The sequence below is a fragment of the Zootoca vivipara genome, chromosome 9, assembly GCF_965207765.1.
Source record: "Zootoca vivipara chromosome 9, rZooViv2.hap1.1, whole genome shotgun sequence".
NCBI lineage: Eukaryota > Metazoa > Chordata > Lepidosauria > Squamata > Lacertidae > Zootoca > Zootoca vivipara.
Window position 1 is genome coordinate 16,218,307 of NC_142592.1, and position 27,534 is coordinate 16,245,840.

General features: G+C 43.7%; 1 protein-coding gene across 9 annotated transcripts in view; it reads left to right on the forward strand.

The window, feature by feature from the left end:
- Window positions 1-773: 773 nt before the first annotated feature.
- Window positions 774-27,534, forward strand: part of CADPS2 (calcium dependent secretion activator 2) — a 315,214-nt gene continuing 288,453 nt past the window's right edge. For all 9 annotated transcript variants that reach the window (XM_088652400.1, XM_035128678.3, XM_035128680.3 and 6 more), the window contains exon 1: window positions 774-1,270. In XM_088652400.1, coding sequence (XP_088508526.1) covers window positions 914-1,270 — 357 coding nt within the window. In that variant the 5' untranslated portion in view covers window positions 774-913. The remainder of the gene's footprint in view (window positions 1,271-27,534) is intronic.

Genomic DNA, 27,534 nt, shown 5'->3' on the forward strand with positions numbered 1-27,534 from the left:
TTGTTATTATCCTCTAGCTTTGTCTAGCAGATTCGGAATGCAATATCTCAACAGCAGTTGTTCTAAATTACTTTCTTTTGACCCCAAGGGCTCAGAAAAAGCTGTCAGAATCTTTCTACAACTTCTACTTTTAGTTAAGTATCTTTATTTATTTACTTGATTTAGGGGGGCAGTTGTCCCCCTGGCTATGCCCATGCACCCTTACCTATCAGAACCCCTAGATTTCCCCCACCCCCAAAAGAACCCAATTTCCCTGAGGAAGGAGAGAGAATCCTGTGGTTTATGGTTCTCAAATAGTTTTGCAATAAGAAATATTACCCAAAGACTGAGGGAGCCCTGCAAGTGTACCGGTATTTAAGGTGGGGGGAAGGCTGGGGGGGGCGGAGCGGGCGGAGCTGCAGTGTAAAGCTGCTGGGTTATAAAGGCAGCAAGGTTGGGCAACTGCAGGGCCCGGGAGCACTGAAAGCACGTGGCTGATCCTGCTCACTGAGAAAGAGAAAGGGTCTTTAGCTCGGCTAGCTCGTCTGGCCTGGCGCGGCGTGCCTTTCGTCTTCTGTTCCACGTGTTGCTTGTTGTGGGCGCTACAGGTTTCCCACCTGTGCGTCTCGGCGCCGCTGCTGTCGGCCAGGCGGAGCCGCTGTCGGAGAAGTGACAGGCCAGCGCGGGCTCTGATAGGATCCCCGGTGGAAAACAGTGCCCAAGCTCGACCCACTTTTCCCCAAACTCCGCCTCCCTCCCTCCCTCTCTTTCTCTTTCTCACGGCTGCCGCCGCCGGCTCGCTGGTAGGAAATAGTCGGGCGTGGAAGCTCGACGTGTCCGGAAAGGTGCGCGCTGGTCGGGCAGCTGCAGGCGCCTTTGCGCGCGGCGCTCTTTCTCGCCTCCAAACGGCTGCGGGGAGCGAGCGGGCACCATTATGCTGGACCCGTCGTCCAGCGAAGAAGAGTCGGACGAGGTGCTGGACGAAGACCGGCGGGAGGTGCTGGTGGTGACGGCGGCGGCCAGCTCGCCGCGCACCCTCCCTGCTCCGCACCGAGAGCCTGGGCGCCCGGGGAACCGCGGCGTTGGAGACGGCGGCAGTGGTGGCGCGTCTGGGCGCCCGGCGAGCCCTAGCCCTTCGGTGCGCAGCGAAGGCAGGGAAGAGCAAGAGCGGCTACAGAAGGAGGAGAGCGAGAAGCGGCTCCGGCTGCAGCTATACGCCTTCATCGTGCGCTGCATCGCGTACCCGTTCAACGCCAAGCAGCCCACCGACATGGCCCGGCGGCAGCAGAAGGTGAGCAGCGCCCGGAGCGCAGCGCCAGCCGGGCTCGGCCGCAGGACGCGCCGATGCTTCCCATTCCGCCTCTTCTGAGCGGGCGGATGGTTTGGCTAGGGGGCGGAAAGGTCCGGCGGGAGGGAGGACTTTCCCTTTCCAGCCACTTTCCCCTCCCACTTTCAGCCTCCAGAGCAGGAAACTGCAGGCATCGCATGCAACTGGTAGCGCGAGCCTCTGCTTGCAAGTCGCCTGCATTGCAATGCGTGCCCGGAAGATCTCCGCGCAGCGAAGCCGTTCCCAATAATGTATGGGTTCTGGGAGACGGGATTTCTGTTGCGGGGGACAAGTAGCCAGGATTTATTGGGGGGCGGGCAGGACACCCACCTGTCATCACCCTCTGTCTAGCAGACTCCCAATGCAATGTCTCATCAACAGCTGTTTTAAATTACTTTCTTTTGACCTCAAGTGCTCAGAAAAATCTGTCAAAAATTGTCTGCAATTTCTACTTTGTTATTTTTATTTATTTACTCGAGGGGGGCGCAGCTGCCCGCTCGCCCCCTGCCGACGTTCATGTCCGTAGGTGGGTGAGGGGAAGTAGAGATTCACAGTGGATCGCAGGATCTTCTCGGTTCTTCCACCTGGTCTTTCAGTATATCGAACTCCCCCCCTCCTTTTCTTTCTGGCTGCAGTATGTTTTGTGTCAGTGGGTCACACGGCGCAGAGACAGGGAAGTAAACTCTTCCCCTGTGAGCTGAGAAATGCCTGTGCGCGCATCTGCTGCCTGTTGGATGGCGTTGCCGCTCTTCCTTTGCTGCAACAGGTTGAGGCGCTCTTTCCTAGTTAGCAGGATCCTGGGGAGGGAAAGCAGCTCTTCGAGCGCACGCAGCTCCCGGGCAGGCGCCCAGACGGCTGGGTTGGTGGGGTCAAGTCTTGGCGGTCGTGTAACGCGGATTCCTCAAGAAACGTCAACTGCTGCTCGCTGTGGAGCCGGAAAGCCGGAAGGAAACGCTCCCTGCAGAGTAATCCCCGTGCGATTAAATGCGGGATATAGAAACATAGGAATCTGCTTTATAGCCAGAGACGCATACCGTTGGCATTGTTGACACAGGCAGTCAGCTGCTCTCAAGCCTTTCCTGGTTACGCCATGCCAGGGAAGGAAGCGAGGACTTTCTGTTCTGCATGCAAAGCGTGTGCTTTGAGCTATTGTCCCCCATCCCGCTGTGTTTAGTGGGGCACAGTTCCCAATAAGTATTTTTTTTTGGACTGCAGTCTTCATAATTGCAGTCCTGTACCCACTTACCTGGAAGGAAGTCCCAGAGAATTGAATGGGGCTGACATCCTAACGGCATGTAAATGATTGCAGTTAGAGGTTAGGCTAGTACAGAACAAAATTTGGAGATATTACACTGGAAGGGCTGAACATTGGGGAACCGGGTGGATTGGTGCTGCTTGAATTCAGTAGGGCTTACTCTTGAGGAACCTAAGGGGTTTATGTGGCTTTGTTTATTATAACAGCTTCACCAACTTGCAGCAACTCCAGTCTGCTGATACTTTGTTATAATATGGGCTCCCCATATTATCCCCAGTTGCTGAGACCGGCCTTGTTTTCCTCCTACTGAAGCATCTCTCTCTGTGCCTCTTGAAGGTGATACATGGTTTCCTTTGGAAAGCAGGTGATTGAAAGCAAGATGCTTGGGGGAAATAATAGAGTAGAAATTGCTTCGGGCAACAAACAAGACATCCATTTTGCTTGGGTCCCCTGTGCAACTGTGTGTTAAGAGACCGTCGCCCAATGAAATGAAGCTATTGACATTCCAATAAAACGGAACAGAATTGTATCTGACTAGCCAAGCATTATTTAGGGATGAGCTTCTTCACAAGTAGCATCCTTTAGCTGCAAAAGGGAGAGGGGCTGACTTCATTGAAAGGTCTTTTATTTTAGGATGTCCCTGAACATAATAAAGTATGGGGGGGGGTTAAAAACAACAACTTTTGAATGGCATGTTGGGTGAAAACAGGGCTTCTCATCCCTAACATAGGTTCACCTTTCTCCTCATCCTCCTCTTCAGCTCCATTTCCTTGAGTTAAATTGGACCCCATTCTTTTTTAGGGCCAGATCTCAGTGTGAGATTGGCCTTCAGGTGAATGCTTTTAGACCACAGATTTGATGAAAACTCCATGTCCAATCTGAACACCTCCGGAAAGATCTGTGAGCAGCCTGCTAGGGGAAGTGCTGTGTTTCAATGAGAGACCACATATTTTGCATACAGAATGAGTTCTCGAGTTCAAACCTTGGCCTCTCCGGATAAGGCTGCAAAAGACTCCTCTTTGCATCCTTGGAGAGCTGCTTCCCGTCAGTGTAATCAGCATAGAGCGAGGTGTGTGTTTGTTGAGTGGCCAAAATGCTGTGCCGGGTGGACCAATGGTCTCTCTCGGTAGAAGGCAACTTTCTCTTCTAGATTCTTGCCAGCTCCTGGAGGTATCACGAGAAGTTCAGAAGTATTTTCAGTCCTGGCGTAGCATTTTCCACGTGAATTCCTCCATCATGGTCTAAAATGGTGCCCATGAAGAGAAAACCTTTGTTTGGAGGGAGCCGCTTAATGGCATTTTCCTCCGTAATACCTACTAGATTGTCATTCGAGGCTTTATTATTTGGGGTAATGCAGTGCTATTCTCTTGACTGTCTGGTGTGGTGTTACCAAGAGTTATGATAATACCTTATTGTGACTCTTGTGATTACTGTATATCAATGGCATAACAATAATAATTGTGGTAGAATTGGCCTCTGAAGAGCAGACTAAATGATGGGTCTTGGGTGAAAAACATTTGACATCTTATCCTGAATTAAATGCTACCTGTAATTGTTGCTCAAAAGTGATGGCTCCTGTATACTGTAATTACCGGTAATGGACCTGAGTTTCATTTGCTTTGGGCATTTACGTACATTTCACACGGGCATATTAATTTCTATCTTGCAGTGGAATTGTGTCTGCAATAGAAGCCCGTAGATGTGATCATCAATCTTGCTTAAATGCTAGTACTGAGAGATGTGGGTTTTGAGAAATTCTTTGAAACCTTCCCTGTTTCTTTGGCATGTTTTACTTGTTCCAATTGCAGCTTCATTTAAGTGTCCTTAAAAAACAATAATTCTGTAGGCCCACTGGAATCCAACTGTTTGAGAATGACTAAAGTACATGGCTTTATTTAGGCAAATAATGCTAAATGGACCCAACAATTAATGGTACTGTACTGTAGCACAGAGAAACTGAAGACTTCACAAACCTGTTTTGTAAGGGCAAAGCCGATTGGTATTGATTTTCTGTGTTCTAGATTAGTAAATAATTGCTGTTCTCTTTTTGTACCCCCGAGTATAAATTGCAGGGGCTACTGAAGTTTCCTTTTCTTTTCTGAGTTTCATTGAATTCTCTGGCATTTCTCAAACTGCTAAATTATTCAGTTCTGCATTAGTGTTCTTTTTTGGGGGGGGGGGTTTGTCTGCAAAATATTCCTGGATATGTTTGTGCACCTAGAAACCAGCAGATCTAGGAGTTGGTTAATAAAAACGAGATCTTCAGACCTCCAGATCCTAAAGGATGTTAACCTTTTAAAATAAATATGTAGGAGAGCACTGGAAGACTGATGCCTCTCTTGGAATGAAACAAGGCACACTGAGTTCTTTTGCAAGGTATCTTCCTGATACCTTCTCACAGCAGATGATTAGTTGTCTTTGTTCTTGATGCACAGCAACCCCATCTGTCATCTTTTTCTTGCTCTTTATTTGTCACTACTTTGAGCTTGTCCATTTATGTCGTCTCCATCATTTCTTCATGTGCCTCCCTTTCATTCCTCTTAGACGTCTGTGTCCCAGAACTGGGAGGGGACCAGTCAGCTCAGATGTGGTGGGCTCTTTTGGATTCTGCACCACAAATCACAAGTCATTTGGATCAGCATGGCTCCCATGCAGAGGTCCACTTGACCCAGTTCTGTTTCCTCCAACCCCCAGGGAATGGCGTAGAAGGGCTAATGGAACATTCCCTATACCAGTGTTATTCCCTATACCAGTTATTACTAAGCAACTCTGGCAGTCTCACTTTTCCTTACTGTTTAAGGGTAAAAGCTACCCACTATTCAGATTTCAGCCTTTGGAATTTTAAAGCTGCGAAACTGAACATAAATGGTTTAAAGCATATTCAGATCCGGAACAAAATAGATTGCAAATGCGATTACAAATGTAGATAGACTATGATTAAAATTAAGGCACAGGGCCTTGGCACATCTCTTTGTATTGATAGTGACCTCAGATAAAGTTTTCCATTCCTGCTGCACACTAGACTGTGGGCAGGTTTTGCTAATTGATTTCTCCATGCGTTGTGTTGGTGATTTACCATCATGTGAGTTATGTCCTCCAAGCAATAGGAAACTCACCTCAGACTTCTAAAAACAAGTGCTAGGTCTGTAGAGGTTCCTGTAATAGATAAATAGTTTGGTCAAAAGCATGGCATTCCATCTGAATATCTACACTGCAGGAAACTTCCTACAGTTGTTCTTCAATGTTTAGTGGTGGAAGTGAGATGTGACGGAGACAAATAACTCCTTGGATGGTAAAACAGATAACTCATCCTATGATAAGTCTTTCTGGCCTTTTCTCTACAACATTCTGTCTCTTCTCTTTCCCCTCCCCACATGCCTGACATGCACCTCAGAGTCGTACAGTTTTGCCATGTGGAGAGTTTAGGCCTGAGCTTGTGGTAATTTCTCTCTGTAAGTCGAAACTGTGTTAGAAACTCCGATATACAGGGTGTTCAAAAAGTAACTATACACCTATGGAGAGTGCATTTATAGTAGGTTTACAGTTACTTTTCAGACATCCTGTATAGGCTAGGTGCCAAATGGCTCCTTAGAGCAAGGTTGCAATTGCCAAAACGGAATGTCTAGTTTCCATTTTGGGGCAAGATGGCTCTAAAGTCTTATTTTTCAAATGATGAACTGATTGTGATTGATTCTCAGTTAAACATCTGGCTAGTTCAGATGACAACCTTGACGTAGGTTAAGAGCTTTGAGAACTTAAAGAAGAAAAGTCACTTGATCCAGGGACCATTCCAAATTCTTTTTCCTAATGGTGACTATTCCTGTTCAGGCAGCATAGAAAAAGCTTGTTGCTTCCTAAAATTCATTCTGATTGTGCAGATAAAATATAACTAATAGAATTCTACAGGATGTGGTTTGAGTATTTGAAAACAGTCAAGATCAGGCATCCTCAAACTGCGGCCCTCCAGATGTTTTGGCCTACAACTCCCATGATCCCTAGCTAACAGGACCAGTGGCCAGGGATGACGGGAATTGTAGTCAAAAACATCTGGAGGGCCAAAGTTTGGGGGTGCCTGGTCAAGATCCAAGGATCCTCAGATACACACCTCCAGATCGTAGAGATGTCAAGCACCATCCTAGCGCCCAGGCATCTTCACTTGGTTGCAAGTGGCCGATAGCTAGGTGCAAAATGTGCCTGGCACCAGACTAATTTCAAACACTAAAATAATGGTGCCTTTGAGAATCCTGCATTGGCATGGCTGTCGATTGACTCTGAGTGAAGGCCTGCCCATTTTCTTCACCAGTTCCCTCTTTTTCTTCACCAGTTCCCTCTTCAGGACAAATGAATAGCTAACCTTCACAGGCTGATAGCAGTGCAGACGTTGTGTGGATTTCACACGCACTTGGTCCCTCAAAAGACAGCACATCGTCTGTACTTAGTTCCTGTGTATTCTGTTCAATAGATTGCTGTCATGGTCAAACAAGTTATTAACGTCGCCCTTTGAAAAAACAAGAGTGATTGGAGTCGCAGGTCTATGCAATAAATTTCCAGAGTTCAACCTTCTGACAATTGTGCTTTTCCCCCTTCTTCTTCTTTTTTTAAGGACCTAACTTTCCAAGGGGTGATTTGCTGGTCCCCAGTGTTCTTTCCGTTTTATGTTGCTGCTAAGGATTAATAACTGGCTACTTCTGCCTGCTCATTCACACTTGCTCAACATGAAGCATTTGCCGCATCCAGTATCTTGCGAGGTGTGCTGCTATTTTTATGCTACTGAAAATGACTTTCCCCAGGGAATTCTCCCGGGGATTGTCTCCCGTTGCTTGACACAGGCTGTTAACGGATGCAGTGATAGCCTTTTCATGCTCGATGGGATCATTGTTTGCAGTGTTAGAAACTCAGATATATATATATAATCTAGGCTCCAAGTGGCTCCTTAAACCAAGGCTACAGTCACCAAAAACGGAATGTCTAGTTGCCATTTTGGGGCCAGGCGGCTCAAAAGTCTTTATTTTCCAACATGGTTTTGGGTTCCCGAAATTAGTTCTGATTGTGATATCACTGGTAGAATTCTACAGGATGTGTTGCTAGTGTGTGAAAACAGGCAAGATCCAAGGATTCTCCAGGCATGTACCTCCAGATGGTGCTGACGTCAGGCGCCATCCTGGCACCCGGGCATCTTTATTGGTCACAAGTGGCTCATAGCCAGGTGCAGAATGCACCTGGTGAATTTCAGATGCTTGTTGCCTATATCTGAAGCAGGGATCCTGAGCAGGAGCACATGCTTCTCGCTCTCTCTTTTTTTTAAATGTGCAAAAGTTGACCTTTCAAACTTAGAGTGACTTTTCTCTTTGAGCACTTAGAATTTGTTAGTGAACATTCCCAGTCCCCACAGCAGCTCATCCAGTGGCTCCAGAGGTTTGCTGGTGGCAGGAGTTTTTTATTTAAGCTTTTAAAAATAATAATAATAGTAATAATAATAATGTTTCTTGGAAAGATGCTTGAGTTTATGTACGATGGGAAGTTATTTGCAGCATGAGCAACAAAATGAAAATTTGAAAATTTATGTCTTGTGACAAAATGACCGTATGCTCTTTCATTGGGTACATTTAAATCTTTCTGCCATCTCTGCATGTGTATGTTTATAGGGAGCTTGTTACAACTTGGTGTGCAACTGTTACAACTTCTAACTGTATAAAAAAAAGAGTTGTGGTTTTTAAAACTATGACAAGCTTCATATAGGAAAGTGCAGATACATGCTCTGTAAGTTCATTGTAAAAGGCCAACTCTAAAATGCAGAAATGACCGAAAAGCAATTGTTCTTTCACTTTCTCTGTTCTGGCACGGAACCCTGTTGCCAAAAAAGCCAGATTCTAGTCCAAAGTCAGGTGAGATTTTTCTGAAGCAGTGCCATTTTTAATTTTGGGGAATTGGAAATGGGAGCCTGAGGATGAGGAGATGAACAAGGCCCACTGCTTGATATGGTACTACTGGTTCCACATCAACAGTTAGAAATATAAACAATCCAAATTGTGTGTGTGCATACACACACAAATACAGTTTTTTTTTGGGGGGGGCAGTACTCACTGATATGGGGTACTTGCACCCTTTTTTGGTGCCCATGGCAGCCATTTTGAGATGCCACCTGTGACACTTCTATCAATATATGAGTACAGATGAGTACTTTTAAAAACCAATATATGAGTATAACCAGTATATGAGTACTTTTAAAAACCAAAACAACAACATTACGTTAGGTGCTGGAACTCATGATTTGCTAAAGAGTCTGTGGGTGCCAACACAAAATGGTTGCCATGTAAATAGAGGCTGTATATACACATTCAGGCAAGCACGTGCATTTGAAGTTCATATCGTGATACTCATTTCAACCCTGATGTGTGTGTCTCTGTGTGTGCTATGGAAAAATCACAATGTGGTAAGGACTGTGAAACTGCCAATGCCTTTACATAGCTCCATCCTTATTTCAGACATTGTGATCTATCGGTTTATTACGAGGTTTAGCTGGTTATACATCACAATGTTGAAAACCAGAATTGCCCATCCCTAGTTGTATGTGAGCAAGCCTCCCCATTATTGGAACCCCGACATAGCTTCCAAGTCTCCCGTATTCCCCAAGAAATCCCCGTTTTTCCAGCTGCCCCCAGCTGAAAAAACGGATTTTTTTGTTTCCCCCCGGGTTATTCTGGCGCGGCGGCCATTTTGGAACTGGGCGGAGCATGCTCAGAAGCGACTTTTGATGCTGCTTTACCCAGTTCCAAAATGGCTGCAGCGCGACTTCTGGTGCGGCAGCCATTTTGGAACAGGGCAGAGCAGCATCAAAAGTCACTTCTGAGCATGCTCCACCCAGTTCCAAAATGGCGGCAGCGCTACTTCCGGTCTGCTACTTCCGGTCCAGTCCCTTATTTCTCAGGCCGGAACTTGGCAGGTATGTACCCCGATTGTGCAGATCTCCACATTGGATGAATGGGGAAATCATGCATGTACTGCTAGTCTGTAGACTTCCTCCTCCTCGGTGCATGGATCATAGGAACATGGCGGCAGGGTCATGAACGGAGGGTGTCTGACCTTCAGAGAGTTGTGGGAGGGTAGAAGAGATTGGTGCTTCCACGTGGCATCAAATGAGTGACCCCTCTGAATTTTCTGTGATGCACATTCCATTTTGCAAAGAGATGGGAAATGTAAGCAGCCCAAAGCTCGGCTTACGGTCATCACCCAACACTCCCTCTGGCCTTCCTATCTTATCTGACACAATTAACTGCTTTTCCCTTTTGTGGAATATTCATTGGGGAGAGCGATGGAAGCAACACATTTAAAACAAATCCTCAGTCTGAAATAAAACGCATCTCTGAAGGGATAGTTGCTCTGCTTATATTATTTTGGAAAGCTTACAAAATCCCTTCCATGGGACCACAACACTTAATTTTATGAGCCGAGTTTCGTTAATGAATTCTAATTGTTTCTAAATGTGATGAGCGTTTATACCATTTCCACCCATCAGATGCAAAATGAGGTCAGCTCCAGTTACAACCATTTGGCAACACGCCTGCTAATAAATGTGAAAGCAGTTTTGATACAAGTGTTGCCTCATAGGTTGAATAATTTGTGTTTTGACTGATTTAACTACTACTTTCTGACAATTTCCAGAGTTGTTTTTTTTAACAGTCTGCAAATACAATTGAGATAATTTGAAAATTTATGTCTTGTGACAAAATGACCGTATGCTCTTTCATTGGGTACATTTAAATCTTTCTGCCATCTCATCCTTTTTGTTGAGCAACATTGTATTATGAGTAACTGAAAGAGGTCAGGGCATGGTGTTTCAATGAACAAACTCATCTACAAAGGAATTTAAGGCAGTGAGTTTCCACTAACTAGCATAGCATTCAGCCTTCCATCAGCAAATTAGCAACTTAAAAGTTATAGTTCCTTAGATAGTACAGGAAGCAGAGTTCTTAAGTACAGAGTGTTTATATCTTGGTTACAGGTAGGTAGCCGTGTTGGTCTGACATAGTCGAAACATAAAATAAAAAAAATTGTAGCCGTGATCTTAGATTGATGTTGGCAAACCGCATCAAATAGAAAGCTAGCTGTCAAAACCCTCAGCTGTCAAACGCATACAATAGTTTTAACGTACAGCGCTGGCAAACCTTCCTGTACATCAGTATGCATAAACACGCATTCACAAGTTGGGTCAGGGGGACATTAGAGGGCAGCAGGTCACAACTGGACTGGCCAGAGTTGGGAGGATCCTGATGGAACTGGTTAGAGCGAGTTAGAGCAGGGGAGGCTGGTCCAAACCTGAAGGGTCAGATCCAGGTTAGGAGGAAGACAATGGGGGAAATGGTGGAGTTGTGGAAAAACACCAAGGATCACGAGTTAGAGAGGAGGGGGATGTTTGAGGAGTGGGCAGGTGACAGAGGCATGGTCGTGGTGAACGTGAGGAACAAAGGCTTCCCTTATGGTGGGTTTTTGGGGTGTTGGCAGGCAGTGACCTATGCAAGGACACCACCTCTTTGGGGCTTGACCAATTGTCATTGGACAAAGGATGCACCTCTAGTTAAACATTGACAGTTCTGAAAATTTACAATAAAGGGGGGCGCCTGCTTTCATTCTGGGCGACCTTCCGGATCTACATTCTGTCTCCCGCTGTGTTCTTTATGCGCGCTCACCACAAAAAATTCCTTCCAGTAGCATCTTAGAGACTAACTAAGTTTGTCATAGGTATGAGCTTTCGTGTGCATGCACACTTCTTTAGATACACTGAAACAGAAGTCACCAAAGGATAAATGGACATAAATCTGACATCAGGAATCACAAAACAGAGAAACCAGTAGGAGAACACTTCAATCTCCCAGGACATTCTATACAGGATCTCAAAGTAGCTGTCTTATTACAGAAAAATTTCAGAAACAGACTGGAAAGAGAAGTTTCTGAATTGCAACTCATTACCAAGCTTAAAACCATGGAGAGACCTGGTCTGAATAAAGACATTGGATTCTTATCTCATTATACATGATAAAGCTTTCTTTAGCCATCTCACCCCTTGCTTTTTTCCTGCAAGACCAATTGCAGTCGTTAACAGTCACCAACAGGTTTACCACTCCTATCAGCCAACCACCCATTCCCACCACCCTTCTGAGTAATACCCCTCCCCACCCTCTGACTATACATAAGGGTCTGGTGACTTCTGTTTCAGTGTATCTGAAGTGTGCATGCACACGAAAGCTCATACCTATGACAAACTTAGTTGGTCTCTAAGGTGCTACTGGAAGGAATTTTTTTTATTGTATATCTTGGGACATCCTTATACTGAAAACCATAGTTTAGTGTGATGTGAAGGAGGAAGCCTCTGTGTGGCTGAGAGGAAGAATTCATAATTTCTCCACAGAGCCAAGGAGTACCTGTGAAGCATAGAAGAGCCAGAGCATTGTGGGTAATGTGTGAGGAATTTTTTATATACAGAGTAAATTGGATACTGAAAGAACATATGACTTACTGTGTTCAGCATAATTCTAGGAGTTACTTATTCAACTGTGGACACAGAGATGAACCTCTTGTCCCTCTGCCAGTGATAGAGGCCTAGTTCTCACTAGGAGATGAGAATATAAACTTGTGTCTGTGCACTATGACTTCAAGGTCAGGTAAAAGACCCTTGGATGGTTAAATCCAGTCAAAGCTGACTATGGGGTTGCGGCTCTCATCTCACTTTCAGGTCGAGGGAGCTGGCGTTTGTCCACAGACCGTGACGGAAGCCAGAGCGCATGGAAATGCTGTTTACCTTCCCGCTGCAGCGGTACCTATTTGTCTACTTGCACTGGCGTGCTTTCGAACTGCTAGGTTGGCAGGAGCTGGGGCAGAGCAACAGGAGCTCACTCTGTTGCAGGGATTTGAACCACCAACCTTCTGATCGGCAAGCCCAAGAGGCTCAGTGGTTTAGACCACAGTGCCATCTGTGTCATGGTGTCCCATTGTGCCAGAAGAGGTTTAGTCATGCTGGCCACATGACCCAGAATGCTGTCTATGGACAAACACTGGCTCCCTTGGCCTGAGATGAGTGCCACAACCCCATAGTTGCTTTTGACTGGACTTAACCACCCAGGGGTCCTTTACCTTTACCTTTTTTATGGCTTCAAACAGCAAGCAGGGGCTCACATTACGGCATGTTCTTTGTATTAAACAACAGGAACCCTGCACATAGAAAACCAGCCTATTAGGGCTAGGTGAGACCCTCTTCTTGACACCGTAGTAGATCAGTGATGGCCAAACTTGCCCCTCCAGTTGTTTTGGGACTACAACTCCCATCATCCCTAGCTACCAGGGCCAGTGGTCAGGGATTATGGGAATTGTAGTCCCTAAACAGCTGGAGGGCCAAGTTTGGCTATCACTGCCCTAGAAAGAAAATAAGAATCTGATATACTTTCTGATATACCTTCTACGCTCTTGCCTATATATGCATGACAAGGGTGTAATAAAACACCTTTACCACATACAAATTATGGTGGTATCTGTTCAGCTATTTCTGAAACATTTTGAATTTGAGTGGAGGCTTCTGTTTGGGAATTGTTCGGCCACTGTCAAATCATAAACGAAAAACCAGCTAATACATGATGTCAGTACATCAATTCTACCTCTGATCTTTTGATGAATACATGAGGGGAAAACTCTGCAACCAGACGTAACTTTTAAAAAGGTGACCTGCCTTTATAGAGTATCTGTATTGTCATGGTGGGGAGTGTTAGGGGCTAACAGAGCACAGGGGGAATTTCCAGCGGCTAGTGCAGGAAACTTGAATTATAGGTCCCAAGTTTTTAGTACATACCCAGTTTAGGCTTCCAAAAGCTCCCATTCTTTCCAGTCCCTTGTCCACTGAAAATTGAAAGCATAAAATATTTGATACATCCCCCAATTCACAGGAAAATGGATCTGAGGCCTAGCCCATCAGCCTAGCTTTAAGACAATTGCAACCCTACATGTCTCTGAAGAGCTGGTCTTTGGGGTGCTGCTGTTTTCTCAGTTCCGACACAATGCCAAGAAAGCCTTTTAAATTAAATGTTTGTTGAGCTTGTACAACAGGTACACAGCAGTTGAAAATGTAATGTGGTATGCCAAGCAATCTTGGCTCTACTTGGTAATATTTGCTCCATCTAAAAAATTTTGAACAGAGCCAAAACTGAGCCAAAAACAAATTAGTCTTATAATTATGAGGCGAGTTACATCAAATATTTTGGCTGGCCATGAAAGGTGTTTTGATTCCGCCCCCCTTAATTCCAATTCAAAGCCATAGTTTTCTTTTTTAAACCAATTCAGAGGGATAATTATGCTTACATGTGCTTCTTGAGAATAATGTTGCCTGAACTAGCAATACCAAGACAGGAGTAGCATGCCTAGTTTTTTGCGACTAGAGAATGTACAGTAGCTGAAATAGCTAGTGCTCTCCACTGCAAAATAGGCTTCCAGTTGCATATATATTACCTTGCATTTTCCAGAATAATGGCTGTGAAGAAGCAAAGAGATTTTGCTGGAAGTGTAAACGGGTAGATGAATCTTCTTTGTCATCTGTGGTGGACTTGCAAGAAAGTGAGGGTACTTTGGGAAATGATACATGTGAGATAAAAAGAAAATGTTTAAAGGGAGCATATCAAAAAAGCCCAAAGGGTTTCTCTTAGGGGTTATAGGGCAGAAATCCCCCTCCCCCCAAAATGCAAAAGTTAGTTATGTATGTAATAATAGCAGCTAGGATTTTATATTTGCAAAAATGGAAGGAAGAAGTTCCCACCAAAGAGGAATGGATAAGTAAGATAATGGACTCTGCAGAACTGGCAAAATTAACAGCAAAATTAAAATAATCTAATGATGAATGTTTTATGGAAGAATGGATGCCTTTTGGGGGACTATTTAAAGAAATATTATAGTATGATGATCTCATGTGCAGGATTTGAGGTATGAGTGACAGAAGTAATTAGATTATAATATTGTGGTTATGATTTGATAGAAGATAGGGTACAGCAGGAGAGAAAAAACAACTCTATAGGAAAACGGGAAGCTGACAAAAATAAGAGAAAATATGACACTGTATTATGGCTGTATATGTTAAAAATGTTGAAGCTTAATAAAACACAATTGAAAAAAGACTTCCGGCCGATCGCTCAGCAATGGTGGGCGCCGTTTTCCTCGGCTGAGGAGAACGTTGTGCTTTTGAGGAAGGGGGGGACTGCTCCAGTGCAGCGGCCCCCCAGGAGAAACCCCAAATTGAGCTTTTTGGGGACGTGGATCCAGCAGATGCCAGAAGCAAGCTCCCCGCTCCCCCGGTTTGCCTATTTTTGGGCGATGAGAGAGCAGGGGGTCGGAGCAAATCATGGCGCATCGGAACAAAGCTACCTCAGAGGCACAAAGCTGCGACCCTGCCAGGCAACAGCGATCGGTTCTTCCTAAAAAAAGAAAAAAAATCGAGGACATTGGATACCGTGAGTAAAAGGAAAGGAATCTTTTAAATATCAAGGACTGGACTCAATTCCTTCCCCCGGAGGCAGGGTAAAGGGGAGAAGGATTAAATTCATCAAAATCCCTGCAAAAATTCTTAATTTGGACTAGGGAAAATCCCCCTGGAAACTGAAGTCGGGTCCTGGAAGGAAGCAGCAAGCCGCCATTATGACATCACAATAGAAAGGAATTTGTTTACCCATTTGACACTGAGAACTGTCAATTCTGAAGAGAGTTTGACATTGCTTCTTTTATAGATGGACATAAGAATTTTAAGATACGAAAAAGATTTTAAAAATGAGAAACATAACCAGTTTGGACATAAGTTTGATTTCTGAGGTTTTTGGAAATACAATTGTTCAACTTCCTGCTGTGCTCTGTTCCCATGAAATCTGAGATAAACAGGATAACTGTAGCCATAACATCGTCTGAAGGCCTTGACTTCCAGAAGGATCTTTTGGAATTGTTTTTGGACTTGAGAAACGAGCTGCAGCAAAATAACATATTGTTGCGTAAAAGTAATACAGAATGGCGTGAAAGGAACCAGAATTGTCAGGACAGAGAAAAAGGATTAACCCCAACAGAGAGCGAAGTCATGCAAGAGGAACAACCAGCAGTCTTGGACAGTGTAATGGAATTTGTTCCCCCAGTGAGGCGGGGGGGGGGGGACAGAACAACTGCCTGATCCAAGGAGTCACCAAAGGAGAACCAGCATGGAGTAATGTCCTCCCAGTGAGAGAGGGAGCGCAGGATCCATACTGGAGTCAGAATATAAAGGGAATAAAAACTGAGAAAGTGCTGGTGAAGAGAATTTTTGTTGGACGGTTTTGTACTATAGCATTTGAAAAAACAGGGAGGCATCAGAAGATGATTGAGGAAGAATGGTGGGTAGGCTGGGACAGGGTGGGAGTGGGGTGAGGCATTCGTAAGATGACGAAATTTTCTATGACCGCCACTTCGTCTTATGAAGCGTGGCCATAGAAAGCAGCAAAGGAAGATCAGCTGTCAGTGCGGGAAGCTGACAGCTAATCTTCCTTTGCCAGGGGGGAAGGAACCAAAATGCGGCAGTGCGGCGGCTGCCCCTGCCTGTTTTCTCCTTGGCTCGGGGAAGACAGGCGGGGGCAAGCAGCGCCCGCTGCAATTCTGCTCCGTCCCCCACCGCCGCCTCTCGCCTCCGAAGACCTCCGAAGTTGCGTTCCGTGTCGGGGGAGGCAGGCGAGAGGCGGCGGCAGGAGAAGGTCTTCCCCGCCGCCGCCTCTCGCCCCGCACCGCCGGCATGGAGCGCAACTTTGAAAAATTCACCTTGCGAATCCCATAGGAATGCATTGAATTTTTTATTTTATTTTTGCCCATAAGAACGCATTAATTGAATTTCAATGCATTCCTATCGGAAATTGCGATTCGCTAGACGAATTTTTCCCAAAACGAATTCGTCTTGCAAGGCAACCTCCGATTGCAAAACCCATACGTCTAGCGAAAAATTCGTCTAGCAGAGCATTCGTCTAGTGAGGTACCACTGTAATTTGCTCATTTAATTATCTACTTTAAATATAAGCTCTTACAAAACTGCATGTTATTACAATAATCCTGCCAATGTTTTTATCTGTTTGCAATTTATCTGTAAATATTCAACAAAACATTTCCATTCTTTTACAAAAAGTTTGTCCTCTTGATTTCTTATTCTTCTGGTGAGTTTTGATTTTTCTGCATATTCCATAAGTTTTTGTATCCATTCTTCCTTTTCTGGGACTTCTGCTTCTTTCCATTTTGGGGCAAGTAGCATTCTTGCTGCTGTAGTAGCATACATGAATAAATTTCTATACAATTTAGGTAGTTCTGTCCCTATAATTTGCAAAGATATCTGTAAAGTATCAGTACAGCTGAGCTTACCCCCTGGGAAGCTGTCAAGTCTCCACCTTTTGTTCACCAGTACCTGTATATTGCCTTGCTGAAACACTTACCACAATGTTATTGCGGTTCTACACATATGTATACAGAAGTCCCATTGATTTGGGGAGGCTTAATCTCAGGTAAGTGTGTTTAGGACTGTGGACAGATTTGTTTACTGATACAGTGGAACCTCGGTTTACGAATTTTTGGTTTACGAACGATTGTAACCCGGAAGTAAGTAAACCGAGGTTTCTGAGGCCTCCGGAGGCCTCCGGGAAGGCCTGAAGACTCGTCCTCAGCTGCGGAGGTGCTCCCATGGCTCCGCGAAGGCCCGGCCTCCATGGAGGCATCGGAGTGAAGGCCCGGCCTCCGTGAAGGCATTGTGATTGTGGAAGAGGACCCTGAGCCCCCATCCAAACAATGACCATCAGCAGCCCAGATAAGAAATAAATGTTAATTTTTTTTCACCTAAAATAATTTTTTTCACCTAAAATGCTGTCTGATTTATTTTATAGTACAGTACATTGATTATTGCCTTCATTTTATGGATCAATTGGCCTCATTAGACAGTAAAATTCATGTTAAATTCCTGATTTAGGGGGTGTTTTTCATTGTCTGGAACGGATTAATCCACTTTCCATTACTTTCAATGGGAAAGTTCGCTTCAGGTTAAGTACGCTTCAGTTTAAGTACAGACTTCCGGAACCAAATGTGGTTGTAAACCGAGGTACCACTGTATTATGTTTGGCGTGAGATTTTGAATCTGGCTCATAGCTCATTCTCTGAACCAGCACGCTAGACGAGCGCCAATAAAATAATATGTCGGCTTGATCTGCTCATATGATGACTGAATGGCATGATGCTTTAATTGAAGACAGGGTGGGGGGAAGTAAATCGCTTTGCTTTAGGCAAATCATGGCAATTATCTGTCTTGCTGCTTGATGCTCAGTTGACTGCTCAGCTGGTGTCTACCATCTCCTCAACCCTTCATTAATTTTTGAATTACAGATTCAAAGGCCTCATGGCAGGATACCAAGAGTTGCTTCTCAACGTCATGAGATGGCCATGCAGCTACTTTTTGGGGATCTAAAATATGCATTAGGTCTTCAAAAATTAATACCGTCAGATACAGTAGCCTTGGTATGTCTTGCAATGACAACAGCTTCACTTGTTTGCATCTGCATTCTTCTCCGCATTCTTCCACTTAAAGGACATTTGATTCTGATCGTGTACATAAACACACCGTGAAATGAGTTCAGAATCTGACATTTTTGTAAGGTGACAGAAGCCCATGGAACATCAAATCAGGAAAAGAACTGCTGTCTAATTCCTCAGCGTTGCTTTGCTTAAAGGTTGCAATCCAGCCTTTGCTGATCTGACAGGTTGAACCCCAATGGAAATAGATTTGTAGCCCTAGCTTGGTCAGACCTAACTATCATTGCATGGAAGGTGAAAGGTTTTCAAGTCCTTTGAAAACCATTTTCTTTTTCTTTTGGAGGGAGATGGAATGCTCTCCCCAGGGAGCTTCTCCTGGCACCTTCGCTATATATATATTTAGGCACCAGGCACTATAAAAACACAAAAATGCATACCATAAGGACAAACAAAAAGGAATGCTTTTTCCTGGTGTGTGTGGTTTTGTTTTTGTTTGTACTTATGGTATGTGTTTTTGTGTTTTTATATTGCAAATCGACCTGTGTCTTCAGTGGAAGGGTAGTGCAGAATTTCAATAATAATTTTTAAAAACCCAATACGTACAAATCTAGAAAACATGTAAATATTAGGGTGAAATAGCTGCATACAAGGTCTGCTGTTTTAATATTGACTCATCTTATTGCTAAACATCAGTATCCAGTCTTGCAAATACATTTGATACATATGGAAATAATGCAGCTCCCAAAAGTATTATTATTAATATTTGTTATTTATACCCCGCCCATCTGGCTGGGTTTCCCCCGCCACTCTGGGCGGCTTCCAACAAATACCAAAATACATTAAAATATCACAGACTAAAAACTTCCCTAAACAGGGCTGCCTTTAGGTGTTTTCTAAATGTCAGGTAGTTGTTTATCTCCTTGACCTCTGATGGGAGGGCGTTCCACAGGGCGGGTGCCACTACCGAGAAGGCCCTCTGCCTGGTTCCCTGTAGCTTTGCTTCTTGCAGTGAGGGAACCGCCAGAAGGCCCTCGGCGCTGGATCTCAGTGAACAATGGGGGTATGCCATGCAGCCCAATCCTGTTTATGTTTACTTGGGAGTAAGCTCAATTGAATTGAGTAGAGCTTACTCCTGGATAATGTTGCACTGAGGCCCATCAGGATCAGTGTGGCAGTTGAATAAATTTGTGTGTTCAGGCTGTGAGACGGTGATCCTAAGCACTCCACCTGGAAGCAATTCTGATTGAAAACAGAAGAGCTTGCAAGAACTGGCCCCTCAGACTTGGGATTCAACTACATTCATAAAGATAAAGTGCTTTATATGTGTTATGACAGTGTGACACCAGATGGCGCTGTGGAGTCCCGACTTTCGTCAACATGATTTCCCTTTACGAAGTTTACAACATGTTTAACTGAAACGCTTCATTGATGTGACTAATCCATACGTTTTGATTGGCATGATTTGGACGCAACTTAAGAAAGCAAAATGTCCCTTAGGGAAGGATCAGAACTATTTTCCTTGAAGTTTGAATTTGTTTTATTCTGGATTGTTTTGTTAGATGTTTTAATTTGTCGCAAACCGCTTTGAGATTTTTTTTCTTTAAAATATAAAGTGGTTTAGAAATGAAATTAAAAATAACTGCCATTGCAAAAATAAAAGTCACCTAAACATTATGTTGTGGCGACCGTAACCTAGGTCCCATTTGGTGATTAGCTTATATATATCTGAGCTTCTAACACTGTCAACAGTTATTACTTCCCACAAAGAATTCTGGGAATTGTAGTTTGTTAAAGATGCTGAGAGCTGCTAGAAAACATTAAGCTGAGGTGGTTCTTTTTCACTATCAAAAAGTCTGGGTTCAGCTCTGGTGGTTTTTCATAGTACTTCCATCTAGAATTGTGATACACCTGCCGTCAAATTACTCTTGGGAAATTCTAAAATAATTAGCTAGCTTATCTAGCCTTTTCCCAAAGTGTGGATTAAAAGGCATTAACTCCACCAACCGCCTCTGCCAAATTTTAGCTTTATGGTAGAATGGACTCGGTGGCTTGCAAATTTTTAGATACCCTTTGTGCTTAAATGGTTAGCTTTTGGAAACTTTTACATCTGTAATACAAATGTCCTGTGTCCTGTAGCTCAAGTCTTTTTTTTTATTAAATGTTTTTAACATCGATAAGACTGCTGGGCAGTTCCAAGCATTTCGAACACTGTATTTATAGCTGCTTCTCCCCTGTTGAAAGAGATTGAAATGTTTGCTTTAAGCAATTAGGTTTTCAAGCAAATACATATCAATGTATTTAATTTAGACAGCTGTTGTGCCAAGTTCTCACACTCGACCACATCAATATTTACTTGCAAGAATTGCATATTAATGTCAAGGGGGAGAGCGAGAGCGATGGTATCCAATGCAATACAGATTAGAAGCAACTGCAGAACTGAGGTCTGGCACTAAATGTCTGTTGTAAGATGCAATAGGAATAAGGCTTCCATACGTCCGGAATTTCCTGGACACAGTTGGGATTCATCCGCCAAAAATTGCATCTGGGTGGAATTTTCGGAAACTGGTTAAAATGCCCAGGAAAACCCTGACGTATGGCAGCCCTTATCAGAAGTTGTTGAATTTCTGGTGATTTTTTTTTTTTGGGGGGGGGAAAGCTCAACAACTTTGGCCCAAAACCAAACAACACAACTTCATGGTCCAGATTTCCACTTCTTGAAATATGGCAACCCTAAATAGGAAGTGAAAAGCAGCTTCAGGACATATGCCAAGGACATACAAAAGTTGGAGAAAAGTAAAATTATGTAGGCCCCTAGTTGCTAGGGCTATTGACCAGTAATAGAATTTTGGGTGAGTAGTTAATTCATTAAAGGAGATGGGACAGATTAATAACAAATGAATTTAAATGACCTTGGTATAAATGCCCTTTTGCTTGGTGGGAGAAGGTGTAGGATGGGTTGCCAATAAATAAAGGAAATCTGCAGCACTGGTATTTATTTTTTTGGAAGGAATGGTTGTTCAGGCAAGCACTGATCAGTGCAGGGTTAGTTGTCATCCCTGTTTTGGCTCAGAAGTATCTGCGTACAGTAGAGCAGATCTTCTGTAAATCTTCTACATCCCATCTGCTTAAGTGGCATGGTTGGGAATGGGCCATAAGAAATCACAGAGTACAGAGAAAATCTGGCTTTCGTGTGCTTCACATAAAAATATGTATTGCGAGGTTGGACAGCGTATGCACAATCCCAGTAAATAAAATATACCAAGATGGAATATAAACTTTGGCTTATTTTTTTAAAAAGGTATTTCTGTTGAAATGCAATGTGTGGATTGGTAATTTTCCAGATGGCTTTGACTGTATAAAAATCAGCATGGTAGAGTTTCCCTTCCAGTCAATGTTACTTTTCCTAAGCTCAAACAAGCCTTTGCAGCTATTTGTCTTCTGACTATGCTGTGATAATCAGATTCCTATGTAGAGATCTTTGTGGAACTGATGAGATAGTAGATTGTGCTACTACATTACGTCTTATTTTGTCCTTTGTACATGCAACCCTGTTTTAAGTTTCTAAATGCCAGCTTCTCTTAGTGCTTGAATGCATGCCTTGCTGGAAAGGTGAACATTGTGTCTGTGAAATGTTGTGTCGGGAAACATCTGTCTGCTTAGGGAGCTGCTTAAATGATCCACGTAATTAACCTGTTATCAGATACTGCTCATGATTGACAGTACAGTTTTTACTGTGGTAAAATAATTGGCTTCTTCACAAGTGGCCTTTAAAAAAACCCCTTTAAAAATGTGTGACTAAGTGCCAAACCTCAGTATAAAATATGTCTATCTGGTACCAGCTCCATCTGGTACGCAGGCTGAGACCCTACCTGCCTGCGGACTGCCTCGCCAGAGTGGTGCATGCTCTGGTTATCTCTCGCTTGGATTACTGCAATGCGCTCTATGTGGGGCTACCTTTGAAGGTGACACGGAAACTACAACTAATCCAGAATGCGGCAGCTAGACTGGTGACTGGGAGCGGCCGCTGAGACCACATAACACCGGTCTTGAAAGACCTACATTGGCTCCCAGTACGTTTCCGAGCACAGTTCAAAGTGTTGGTGCTGACCTTTAAAGCCCTAAACGGCCTCGGTCCAGTATACCTGAAGGAGCGTCTCCACCCCCATGTGTTCTGCCCGGACACTGAGGTCCAGCTGCGAGGGCCTTATGGTGGTTCCCTCACTGCAAGAAGTGAGGTTACAGGGAACCAGGCAGAGGGCCTTCTCGGTAGTGGCCCTGTGGAACACCCTCCCATCAGAGATCAGAGAGATAAACAACTACCTGACATTTAGAAAATACCTAAAGGCAGCCCTGTTTAGGGAAGTTTTTAATCTGTGATATTTGATGTATTTTAATGTTTGTTGGAAGCCGCCCAGAGTGGCAGGGGAAGCATTAAAGTATTAATATTATTATTATTATTTATTTATTTTTTATCTATGCTAAAGTATAATTTAAAAAGTTGGGGTAAGGCTTTATTCCTTCAAATCACTTCCGTTGGCTTGTGTTGAATCTAAAGGAAGTCATAAGACTGAAACGATACCAGTTGGACATCGATCCCTGTACCACAGACTAAGGAGTGCTCAGTCAGCGATAGCTAGTGCCCATTGTGACTTGTAGGGCAGAAGGAAGGGGCACTCAGAAAGTAGGTGAGCCATTGAGAGGCAGGGTCAGGTAGTTCCAGCTTTATCCCCACCCCCTTCCTTGCTGGGTTCTGCAAGGGCAACATTGAAACTGTGGAGGAAGCTTATTTAAAACCTGGACTTATTTAAAACCATCTCGTCAAGAGCTTGCAGCTCTCTGAGGAACCAACTCACACCCCTATGTTGACCTTACCAGTACAGGAAGCAAACCTTTGTTGAAGGAGTGTTCCAAGGAAAAGGAAGAGCTTGGGAAGTATGACCTGGCCTTGACAGCATAAAATACTTCAGTCTGTTTTTAGGTCACATCTACATGATACATAGGAAGCACATGATTTCTCCTAAAGCATCCTGGGAAGTGTAGTTTACCCCTCACAGAGCTACCATTCCCAGCAGCCTTAGCAAACTACAGTAGAACACACATGGAGCTGTCCATGGTTCTGCAGCTGAGTGGCTGCCAGCCCCACCATGTCTTCCTTGACAAGGGCAGGGCAGCTGTGCTTGTTTACCCCTTTGTCGGCTCCTGGTGTGCCACTTGAGCCAATGAATATGCATAGGGTTGAAGCATGGAATCTAGGAACGTAAGTAAGCTTGACTTCTCCATGAAACTACAAGGGGGATGGCATCCAGATAAATAAGTGTATGTCCTCTTTGCCCTTCAAACATGCTTTGCCCCATATGGTGTTCCTTAAGATAGAAAGGAATAGGTTAGGACCTCCAATTAGGATAATAGAATTGTAGAGCTGGGAGGGACCAAAAGAGTCATCTAGTCCCACCCCCTGCAATGCAGGAATCTTTTTGCCAAAGTGGGGCTCGAACCCACAATCCTGAGGTTAAGTCGCATGCTCTACCAACTGAGCTACCCCAGGAATGATCTAGGCAGGCTTCCTTAGCATCCAAGGTCATTCCATATCAAGTGGTCCAACTTTTTTACCTCATGTCATCCAATTTTCTTAATATTTTGTACACTTGTTGAATGGTCAAAACTAAGTTTAAATCTAAAATTTTAATATTTTTGTCTCATCCCAATTTTGAGTTATGCCTGTTTGAATTTTTTTTTAAAAAAAATGCAACTGGCCAAACTTAAGCTTCGGCAAAAAAAAATGAAACGTCATGTACAACCAATGCTCTTGAAAAGCATTTGGTGTAAAGTATAAATAATGGAAGAATAAATGTTTTCAGACCCATTTCATGTGTAAGGTGTCCGCCCCCCCCCCTAATTTTGATATGCATTTTGTTGTAACGTTCATGAAATGAAGTAGATGAGGCAGATGAGGAGGAGAGAGGGGAGGGCAATGACCCTTGGTTAGGTTGGAACACTTGTGTCAATGCAAGGGTGTTTGATTAAAATTGTGTCCTGTTTTATGCATGAAGTGTGACAAGCGCTTCTTCTGCACAGTTCGTTTTATTCTCTTTTCAATGAAACCTCAAGGAAGGCATATAACGTGATGCCATATAGCTCTCCTTGCCTGTGAATTCTGCTTGTGTGCCATTGTTGTAGAGTTCCCTTAAATAGAGTCACTTGTTCATTGGAGTGTGTGGATTGCGGGGTGGGTGGGTGTTGTAGGAAGAAATTTATATACAGTACATATGTATGTGGGGAAAACTGCAAATACTACATCTTGTGGTGCTATATACCACAATGAGTCTAATCAGAAGTTAAATGTGTTTATTTTCTCTTTTTAATTCTTTTCTTTATTAATTCCTTCCTTTTTCTTCTTCCTTTTTAAATTTCTCTCTCTTCTCACTTTTTCGTTCTAGTCTCTTTTCTTGACTAATTCGAAGTGGTGTTTTGTAGTTTGTTAACTGTTGATAAAGATGGTCAACTGTAGCAAATAGTGAATTGATGTATTAGTTGTGGTTTATTTATTGTTATTGTCGAATCTTAAATAAAATTTATTAAAAAAAGAAAGAAAGTGTGTGGGTTGGACAAATGATAACAGAGAAGCAATAAAAATCAGGGGCCCTGGCTACAAGAACAATGCCAGTTGGCATGGCAGTTTTTCACCCTTCCATATTGGGATGGGCAAGATCACAAGATTCCTTGACCTCTGAAGGGGTGGTATGAAAAACTAACTAAGAAAACACAACCCTCACTAGTCTACTGTTTTGTGATGTGTCTCTTATTTTAAAAAGCAGTCCTGGTGCTTTATTTATGGTGCACAACAACAACAACAACAACAACAACAACACTTTTATTTATACCCTGCCCATCTGACTAGGTTTCCCCAGCCACTCTAGGTGGCTTCCACCACATATAAAAACAATAATATGTCAAACATTAAAAACTTCCTGATACAGGACTGCCTTCAGATGTCTTCTAAAAGTTATCTAAAAGACATCTAATGAGAGGGCATTCCATAGGGTGGGTGCCACTACTTAGAAGGCCCTCTGCCTGGTTCCCTGTAACCTCGCTTCTCATAGTGAGGGAACCTCCAGAAGGCCCTCGGAGCTGGACCTCAGTGTCCAGACTGAACAATGGGGGTGGAGATGCTCCTTCAGCTATATTGGGGCGAGACCATTTAGGATTTTAAAGCTCAGCACCAACATTTTGAATTGTGCTCGGAAATGTACTGGGACAATTACTGGGTTTGTTTTTTTGAGCCTAGTGACACATCTTCCTGTAAGTCTTAAAGGTTTTCCAAAGGGAATGATAGCAGTGACTGGGGAGAAGAAATAAGAGCTTAGCCGATCTAACATTTCATTCGTTTTTAAAGGTCTTACTTGGGAGCAGGTTTTCCCTACAGCAAGCCACAAGAGAACCGGGTGACATGTTTTGTTTAAGCGAGGAGCCAATAATTTCGCTAAGTCATATGACTGCAATAAAAGTCAGACTGCATGCTGCCAATTAGGTTTTGCTGTACGCTTCGATCTGAGAAGAAGAAAATAAAAAAAAAAATCTCCCCACGATTTTACATCTAGCAATAGGAACATTACAGTGATTACCTGCAGAGCCCGAGAAGAAGTACCACATAATGTGGGTTTGCATCCAGCCTCTCTGCACTTGAATAAATAGATGCCAGAATAAATAAATGGCAAAATGTACAGGTCTACACAGTATGCACACATCTGTAATAAAGGCCATTGGTTGGGGGATCGGGGAGAAGCTAAGCAAGAATGTTAAAGAATGACTTCTTTTGTACAGTGCGTGCGTGCGTGCGTGCGCGCGCGCACACACACACACACATATAATGTTTAGTAATGAAGATGCTCTGGACACTTGCAAATATGAACCACTGTGCCCACATGCTCTTTGTAGAGGCATTTGTTGCAGAGGTTTTGATATGGAATATTCCTGAAGGGCTTGCCAACAAAGGTCCGTATAGTTAAAGCTATGGTTTTCCCAGTAGTGATGTATGGAAGTGAGAGCTGGACCATAAAGAAGGCTGATCGCCGAAGAATAGATTCTTTTGAATTATGGTGCTGGAGGAGACTCATGAGAGTCCCATGGACTGCAAGAAGATCAAATCTATCCATTCTTAAGGAAATCAGCCCTGAGTGCTCACTGGAAGGACAGATCGTGAAGCTGAGGCTCTAATACTTTGGCCAACTCATGAGAAGAGAAGACTCCCTGGAAAAGACCCTGATGTTGGGAAAGATGGAGGGCACAAGGAGAAGGGGGCGACAGAGGATGAAATGGTTGGACAGTGTTCTCGAAGCTACGAACATGAGTTTGACCAAACTGCGGGAGGCAGTGGAAGACAGGAGTGCCTGGCGTGCTCTGATCCATGGGGTCTCGAAGAGTTGGACATGACTAAACGACTAAACAACAACATTCCTGAAGGGTATTCAACAGCTTGTCATTTTTTTCTCCTTCTGGTTACAGCAGGCAAGATCCATGTTTCTGATCACTTCACTGGTGGGTGGATTGGAGGGATCCCACACTGGCCCTCCCTTGTACTGTGGATGGTTGAGTCCAGGCCAATCTCTCTACGCACCAGTTTGCTTTCGACTTTAGAGCTTTACCCTCCCTCCATTTCCCCATTCTGAACTTCCTTTCTCATTTGCGAACCCTTTCTTCTCTGCTGTTCCATATTCTCTTCATAGGTTTGAAGGGTTCATCTTTGCTCCGCCAACCAGTCTCCAAATCTATGGAGAGTGTCTTAATATACATCCATTGCATTTTGTGTCATGAAATGTCTGAACTTTAGGGTCCTAAATGCCTGGCTTTTCCAAGGAAACAATTTAGTAGGATGAATATGTAGAAGTGACTTCCAGCAGATGGATGTCAATTATACTGTTATTTGGATGGTGTTGATTTGCTGTGTAAATGAGGCACATATTTGTCTTGTGTATTTGACTAGGGCACATTCCCAGAGCACTTTCTTGTGAGCAGATGACTTATTTTTAATCCAGTTTTTGGAAATGACCTAGATGTGTATCTCTGTGTTAGATGTCTGTCTTGATCTCCAAAGGATCTGGGTGGCTTATACAAACACACACCTCTTTTTTTCATTTCTAAAAAAGAGCAGAAAGAATAACAAAGGTGAGTCACCACCTTAATCTACTGCAGAGACTGCAGGTGGTTCCCTGAGTTGGACTACCATCAGAAGAAGGTGGGAAGGTCGTATTCCTACCTGACATTTTCCTCTGGCCTTAGACGTCGATCTCTGGACTTGAAAGAAACCCAAAAATGTCCATCTGCCACTTTCTAATTCTGTATTCTTTGCCTGTCTTTCCAGTAGTCATCCTGTAGGTCCTTCTCTGCTCATTCACTTTCCCCTGTTCTTGGAACTGTCTTTTCTTCTTGCCTC